At 35.4% G+C, this 9,206-nt stretch overlaps 1 protein-coding gene across 1 annotated transcript; it reads left to right on the forward strand.

Moving 5' to 3' along the window:
* Positions 1 to 1,772: 1,772 nt before the first annotated feature.
* On the forward strand, positions 1,773 to 2,417 carry LOC124918194 (zinc finger MYM-type protein 5-like). The gene has a single exon (XM_047458398.1). The coding sequence runs from the start codon at positions 1,773 to 1,775 to the stop codon at positions 2,415 to 2,417; it is 645 nt and encodes a 214-aa protein (XP_047314354.1).
* Positions 2,418 to 9,206: the final 6,789 nt, after the last annotated feature.

Below are 9,206 nucleotides of genomic sequence, written 5' to 3' on the forward strand. Positions count from 1 at the left end.
ATAATTTATATATATAATATATATATATATATATTAGTTATTTTTAAATTATAATTTGTATAGATTTGTTTTTAAAAAATCTAATTTACATGATTATTTATTTAAAAATAAAACTTTTAAAATATATTATATTGTTAAAATAATATAATTATATTTATAAAATATTATTATAATATATTATATTATTGCTATATATTATGTTATAAATAAAAAGAAAATGAAGAATTATTTAAAAAATTTAATACTTAATTTAAAAAAAATTAAATTATCAATTCACGGTTAAACCGGTTAACCAATCAAAACTAGTAGAATCAAAACCGATAAAATCGATACTAATACGGGTCGGTTAACCAATTTTTAAATAAGATAAAAAATTGAACTTAACTGAAGCCGTTTAACCAGTTAACTAACACCCATACGAGTCTACATATTTTTTTTGTAGAGAAAAAATTAATAACCTATTAAAAATTCTAACTTTAAAATGAATAATATTACGGAATTGCCAACTACATTCAACAACTATATGAAAGATAATAATACATTTCTTATCTTCTTCAACTATACAAATATATGCAGCCCGGCCGCCGAAGGTAATGCAATGCAAGCTCCCATTTTTTTTTTCCTAAATTTTAAATTCTTAATATATAATATTATTAATTATATATTATAAAATATATATTTTACTAAATTTTAAATTCTTAATATATAATATTATTAATTATATATTATAAAATATATATTTTACTGTATAATATTATAATTATTTTCTTATAATACGAGCTAACTTTTTCCCTCTACATATAATATTATATTTATTTTTATAATACGCTAATTTTTTCTGTATATATATATTATTATATTTAATTTCTTATAATATGTTAATTTTTTCCTCTTTTTTCACTCAATATTATATAATAATATATATATATTATTTATTTTTCTCTATATATTATATATAAAATATTAATTTTATCTCTCTCCATATTATATCTAATATAATAATATATTAAAATAATTTATCTCTTCATAACCATTTTATATTACTAACTATAATTATCTCTTATATCAATAAACTTAATTATATTGTAGCCGCTTTTACATCTCTAATATTTATTTTATTTTATCATAAATTCAACCCTAACCTAATTATGAAAATCATTTTTAAGGTTAAATTTTAATACATTTAAATTTATTGTTTTATTTGTTATTAATTTATGTTTCTCTTATAATCTCATCTCATTTTAAAATATCTATCATTTTTTTCATTATTGAAATATTATACACAATATATCACAAGTATTATCAAAGAGGTTTCAAACTCACCAAAAACATATCAATAATTATACGACCAAAAATATTTTTTTTCCTTTTTTTTAATGAATGATCTAGTTAATTATATATTTAATTTTTATATTTAATATATTTTTGATAAAATATACAACTATTATACTCTCGGGAGGGCCCTGATATATATATATATATATATATATATATATATATATATATATATATATATATATATATATATATATATATATATATATGTATATATATATATATATATATATATTATCTCCAAAGTCCAACCCCGTCCTCTCTCCAAACTCCGACGTTCGACCATCGTCTCATCTCCTCAATTGTTGCTAATCTATACTTCTTGGATTTAAGCTTATTTTAAAAATCAATTCATTATTCTTTCATCATAATTTATTTTATTGTCATTGTCATTTGTCAACTATGTTTATTAATGTGATGAAATTTGAAATGTTAGAATGACTCCTATAACTATAAGAAAGCATAAATCGGATAGTTCCAAACGCAAAAGAATAAAGGGACGAGATAAATTTGTTTTCAATAAAGGGAGCGAAACACAATGTTCAGGGGATATAGGAGTAGATGTAGACAATAATGTTGGTGTAGAAGAAAATGTGAAGCAATCAATGGAGACTCAAACACCTTCTCAGGAAGATGTTGATATTGTCCCAGAAGAAAATATAGAGAATCAAATGGAGGAGCCTTTTGAAGTAGATATTGATGTTAATGTAGAAGAAACTATGGATCCTGGTTTGGAAGGAAATGATAATATTCCCAACATCTTTGATCCTAAAAATTGGGATAATCTTGCTCCTAAATTGAGGGATTTATTGGTGAAAAAAGGTCCTCTAAGAGATGTGTTGACAGGCAAAGGTCCGAAAAATGGATCAAATAACAGGCGTTTCACATCTAAATTCTATATTATGCACTTATCAAATGTGCAGAAGCATCATCGAGACTGGCTTGTGTATTGTAAGGATCTTGACAGAGTATTCTGCTTCTACTATAAAGTCTTCAAGACCAAACGACAATTTTCTCAGTTAGCACATGATGGAATAAGGGAATGGGGGCACCTTTCTCACAGTTTGATGCAACATGAATGAAGTTCAGACCATATAACTTTGCATGTCGTGTTTTTGTAATAGATTTCAGATTTTTGGTCATTCCTTTTGAAGACAATGTAACAAGAGCATTTGTTGTTGAAGTAAATTCAATAAACTTTACAATAAAATTTGCCTTGATTTTTTTATCTTTTTGTTGTTGTGATCTTAATTGTTGGTATGCGTAGATATTTATTTATGATATTATGTTTGCAGTTTTGGTGTTTTTCTTTTTTTGAAGTACTTAGGGCCGCATTTGATATCTCGCACAAGGCCTTCAAACATATTGGGCCGTCAATGACGATTATCGGTTGTTTCTCGCGAAAAGGGCAATTTCGTCAAAAAAATATGAAGTGGTCACTTGCGAATTTAAAATTATGCGTTAGTCACCAACTCATTATCACCCTTTTTAGGGTCATTTCGTCAAATTTCCCCTAACAAAGGCATATCTAGCTTTTACTATAAAATAAAGACAGGCTCTAGGATTTCTTATTAGTAAGTATAAAATAAATTAAATGTACTTAATGAATGAGTTTATATAGTTATTGATTACAATAGACTAAAATATCCTTAAGTGCTAATAGACTAAAATTCCCTTAATTGCTAATAAAGATAATAAAAATAATATATATATCTAACATCCCCTCTCAAACTCACGATGCAACAACAATAAACATTGAGAGTTTGTCAGTCAGAAAACAAAAACGCGAAGTCTAGTGCACTTTTGTAAATATATCAACAATTTGCAAAGAGAAGGAACGAATGGCAAAGTGATGGTGTGATTCTGTAGATGATTACGAATGACATGACAATCAATCTCATGTTTGGTTCGCTCATGAAATATATAATTTTGTGCAATCTAAATAGCACTATAATTATCGCAATGTAGCGGAGTAGGGTGAGAAAGAGAAATACCCATATTAGTAAGTCATCAGCGTAACCAAATTTCACAAGTAGTCGAGGCCATGTCATGATACTCAGCTGCTGTTGAAGATCGAGAGATGAAATCTTGTTTCTTGCTCTTCCACGAAATAAGAGAATCATAGAGGAAAATACAATATTTAGTGGTTGCGGTCCGTAGGATCACCAACCCAATCCGCATCAGAGTAGGCGCACAACTCTAATGAAGACGTGAAAGAAAACAAGAGACTATAAAATTGAGTGCCCCGAAGATACATGAGAATACGAAGAACAACAACCCAATGAACTGTAGTAGGGTCAGTGACAAACTGACTAACCACATGAATTGTATGTGTAATGTCTAGGCGAGTTACAGTAAGATAAGCCAACAATGGTACGATAAAGACTAGAATCTTCCAAAGGAGTGCCATCGGATGAAGAGTATTTAACATTGGTCTCAAGGGGTGTATCAACAATTCAGTTAATGGTTAGCTGAGCACGCTCAAACAAATCGGCAATGTAGTTAGATTGAGATAAGAGATAACCTTTTGGAGAATAAGCTACCTCAATTCCCAAAAAATAACGTAGCATGCCCAAATCTTTCATAGCGAATAAATGTGCCAATTCAGACTTCAATGATTCAATACCATCATGATCATCACCTGTAATAACCATATCATAAACATTCAAGGATAAAAGAATACATCATGTCGATGTACGCTTGACAAATAAAGCTGAATCATGGTGACTAGGAAGAAAGCCAAGCGAAGTGATCACCATAAAGAATTTTTCAAACCAAGCACATGGTGCTTGTTTGAGACCATAAAAAGCATTGCGAAGCTTGCAAACTTCACCAAGATGATGAGGAACACCTGAGGAGGCATCATATAAACCTCTTCATGAAGATCACCATTCAAGAAGCATTTTTCACATCAATTTGAGAGATTTTCCATTGGCAAACTGAAGAAACAACAATCAAAGTGCGAACAGTCGTTATTTTCATAACAAGAGCAATTGCTTCCTCATAATTCATGCCATATTTTTTAGAATACCCTTTAGCAACAAGTTGAGCCTTGTATCGCTCAATGGAACCATCTGATTTTGTTTTAATCTTGTAGACCCAACGAGAGTCAATGGAATATTTTCCAGACGGTAGTGAAACCAAATCCCATGTATGAGTCTGATGTAAATCAATAAATTCTTCAGCCATAACAGCCTGCCAAAGGGGATCACGAACAGCCTCTCTATAGGATGAAGGCTCAAAAAAGCAATGAACAGAAGTGACAAATAAAGCAAATGAAGTAGAATAAGAGGAGTACTTAAAATCGGAAAGTTTAGTAGACTTACTAATACGAAAGGAGTGTTGAGGAAGAGGATCCACAATCTCATCCGGCAATTGGGTGGTCGTAGGAGTAGGAACATGGGAGATATATTTATCGTGAACCAAAGTATCAGATAAATCTTCATCGAACTCAATGTCAAAGGGATCAGTACGAACTAGATTTTTTTGGGTCATATGATGTAAACTAGCAGAAATAGAGAAGAATGAAATGTGCTCTAAAAACACAACATGAAGCGAGACATGTAATTTGTGACTAACTGGATCAAAACAACGATATTCCTTTTGACCAAGGCCTTACCCAGAAAGACACATAAGGCAGACTAGGGAGACAACTTATTACGTTCAACATGTCGTCGAATGACAAATTAAATACAACAAAAAACACGCAACGATGAATAATTAGGTGATTGACCATAAATTTTCAAAACACACTAGGAACCTCGACTGATAACATGACGAGGAGTGTTTCAACAATATGGCGATGTTTTCTTCTAACCACACCATTTTGTTGAGGAGTGTTGGTACATGACGTTTAGTGAATGGTACTGTTAGATAAATTCAGACCGGTTCAAATAAACCTAACTTAAACAAACTTCCCATGCAGGAACAAGGAACCGGACCGGATGAACAAAAGAAAACCAACTGAAGAAACCGAACCGGTCAAGTCACTATACCGATCAAGAGCATTCTGAACGTGACCGCACAAAGGATCGGCCAAAGCTCAAAACCGGAACCATCAAACAACCGATCATCCACAAGACAAGAATAACCGGAAGAAGTCCGGTTACTTCACTACCAAAAGATATTCGGCCAAGTCAAGTGGCCGACTAGTACAAGAAGACATTTTGGGTATCTGTTGAGAATGATACCAAAGGAACAGACTGAATACTTCCATATCCATGCAAGTCTGAGGAAAGACTGTAGGCTGCAGAAAACAGTACTACCGGATCCTTCTACTTCGGGATAAGCCAGAAAGGAAATCTTCAAAGTACAGACAACTGTCCAAACAGACAGTGCCTACATTGAGTAAAAGACAAACCCAGCAGGTTTGCCTTACAGACCGGCAGGTCTGAAACAGGACACCAGGTCTGAGATTGACCGTCAAGTCTGAGGAGACGACCGGCAGGTCTGAGACACTGAATCACTGCATCTCTGATCAGCCAATCAGATTCAAGGCTTTGAAATATGACCGTTGGCATATTTCACCTATAAAAGGAGGCAGTTGCAGAAGAGTAAATGCGGGACATACATTGGGATAACAAGAGCTAAGAGCATTTACTACAAGTGATAACAGTGTGCTATTCTAGAAAGCCTAAGTGCTAAATTCTAAGTGTGTGCTACAATTTCGGTGTGAATTGTAAGAGTGTTATCGAGCAGGAAATAAGTCTCGATCGAATTGTACTTGTATTCCTTAGTGAATATCCTTCTCGCGGTTTCGAGAGGAAGGGGTGACGTAGGAGTTTTATCTCCGAACATCCATAAAATCTGTTGTGTTATTTACTTTCTGTTGGCTTCATTACATAACCGACTAACCTAACCATACCGCTCCAAACCGACTCCATACTGACCATACCGAATATCCAGATAACCGAAACCGACCCACCATTCTTCAAATCTCCATCATCTGAAACCGACTCCGCCTATCATACACGTGTACCGCTTCAACTTGAAAGCAAACCTCTTCCGCGCTTGAACCTAGTTCAAGGGTTTGTGACAGGTTGTGTAGTATTGAAACCCCGGTGTTAATCTCTAACCGGATTAACCACCACCCTACGAGTGAGAACCGCTAACCGGTCCAACCCCCGGTCCACCAGCGGCGACCTAGATCCTAACAATTGGTATCAGAGCAGTTAGTTTCAATACTCAAGCAAACATGTATCAGGATAGGCCTCCAATGCTAGAAGGTGATGACTTTGCCAACTGGAAGGCACGCATGCACCTGCACCTAGTCACCTTGGATGATGAAATGGAATTCGTTCTAACCGAAGGACCGATAGTCATTGATAAAGACAGAAAAGAATGGACAGCTGATGATAGGAGAAGGAACAATCTGGATAATCATGCAAGAAACCGGATCTCTAACAGCGTAGACAGAAACACATACTGCAAGATCAGAGATTGCAAAACTGCGAAGGAGACATGGAACACGGTCATCCAGATCTTTGAAGGAAATGAAAGGACAAGGGAGAACAAAATAATGATGGCCACACAGAAGTTCGAAAGCATCAAAATGAAACCAGGAGAAACTATGAAGGAATATAGTGACCGGTTCACTGGTGTGTTAGATGAACTAGCAACTCTGGGCAAAAAGTATGAGAACAAAGAGGTAGTTATGAAGGCTTTGAGATCTCTTTCAAGTGCCTGGGATATAAAGACAATGGTAATGAGGGAATCAAAGAGCCTACGTAAGATGAAACTATACGATGTATTCGAAGATCTAAAGGCATACGAGTTCGAAATGAAATCCAGAACCGAAGAGGAAGTCTCGGCCTCAACATCAACCAGAGCATTATTCACATCTACAGAACCGGTTGTACCTGCTCCTGTACCCACACCTGCACCGATACCGGTTCCTGCACCCGCACCTATCAGAACAGCCGAACAGTTTACTGAGGACGCCATGGCCATGCTCGCACAGAAGTTTGGGAGGTTCATGAAAAGGAGCCAACCGACAAACAACTACTATGGTGACAAATCCAATATAAGATGCTATAACTGTAACTGTATGGGACACTTTAAGTGGGAATGCAGGAAACCAAGGAGGGACACCCAGAAACCGGATTATCAAAATGACAGAAACAATTATCAACAAACCGGTGAAGGAAGTGAGGTACCGAAAGCACTGATAGCCGACGATGGAGGAAGTTTGTGGGCTCGCAGTGACAGTGACGATGAACTCACGTGCCTCATGGCCAATGAGGAACAGGTATTTGACTCTCCCTATGATGAATTTACTAAAGACGAGCTATATGAAGCATTAAATGACATGGTAGAAGAATATAAGAACATATTGACCATGTTGCCTAAACACCTCAACATCAAGCCCGATCCCATAGTACCGATCCCAATAGAACCAGAGGTACCCATCATAACCGAACCGGAAGTCATACAACCTGATGATACCCACACCCTAGAAACCGAGTTAGATCTCAAGATCGAACAACCTAGTGAACCGACTAGAGAGCTAACCGAGGAAGAGAATGCCCGATTCCAATATACGATGGCCGCCTATAAAAGATCTAGCGATATAGTAAAGGATATGAATAAACACTATAGGCATCCTCGTTGTAAGCGTGGTCTAGGATACACAGGGAATAGCTCTAAAGACCGAAAACCCATAGAGAAAGCAAGACTCACAAAAGGAAACCTCCCCTTTATAAAATTCCTTAAGAGCACCTGGACAGCCGAAGAAGAGGAAACCGCATATTATAGGGAAGAGAAGCTAAAATACGATTATGTTGGCCCAACCGATTCATGGCTTGACCTTGAGAAAAGAAGAGCCGAAATCCTCAAATATAAGAAAGACTTCCCTGAACCGCGTAGGTCAAACTACAGATCACCGAACCAAGGACGACCACCATTTAGGACATCTGATGGAAAACCGAAATACACCAGACCAAATGTCAAAAGGACAGTTAAAACCTTAGCAAAGAAAACTGTCCGGTTTATCAAGGTTTGGATACCTAAGGGACTAATCGTATGTGGACCCAAGTAAATGTGGGTACCAAACAGTTGTAAATATATACATTTTGCAGGATCCAAAGAAACGACTAGGAAACTCCGAATGGTTCTTGGACAGCGGTTGCTCCAGGCACATGACCGGAAATAGCAATTTGCTAATCGACATCAGATTAGTAACCGGTGCTCTAATTACCTTCGGTGACGACTCAAAAGGTAGAACTGTGGGCAAGGGTAAGATTGTCCATGGTAATCTAACTATTGATAATGTACTCTTAGTTGAAAACCTACGTTTTAATCTACTTAGTATCAGTCAGATGTGTGATGCCGGATACACGGTAGAATTTCTCAAACATGCATGCTTAGTTAAGGATTCTCAAGATATTGTATTACTAACCGGAAATAGGATAGGAAACATTTATAAGGTAGACTGGAGAACAAGAGTAGAACATCCCATATGCATGATAGCTAAGACTGATCAAACCTGGCTATGGCATAAGAGACTAAACCATCTAAACATGAAAACCTTAAACTACATTCGCGGTAAAAAGCTAGTTGAAGGTATTCCTGATATAGTGTTTAATCAGGATAAGGTATGTTCAGCATGCCAGATGGGTAAACAAACTAGGTCATCCTTTAAGAGTAATGGAAATATTCAATCCAGCCGATGCCTAGATCTTCTTCACATGGATTTATTTGGACCGATTCAGGTCATTAGTCTAGGCGGTATGCTTTACACCATGGTAGTTATTGATGATTATTCTAGATATACATGGGTGATATTTCTACCATCTAAACGTGAAACTGTATCAAACCTGATCACACTTCTTAAGCGATTGCAAAATGAAAAATCAACTCGTATCAACAGCATT

The sequence above is a fragment of the Impatiens glandulifera genome, unplaced genomic scaffold, assembly GCF_907164915.1.
Source record: "Impatiens glandulifera unplaced genomic scaffold, dImpGla2.1, whole genome shotgun sequence".
Classification (NCBI taxonomy): Eukaryota; Viridiplantae; Streptophyta; class Magnoliopsida; order Ericales; family Balsaminaceae; genus Impatiens; species Impatiens glandulifera.

Coding starts and splice junctions, on each gene's coding strand:
- LOC124918194 (XM_047458398.1), top strand. CDS start 1,773: ATGACTCCTATAACTATAAGAAAGCATAAATCGGATAGTTCCAAACGC.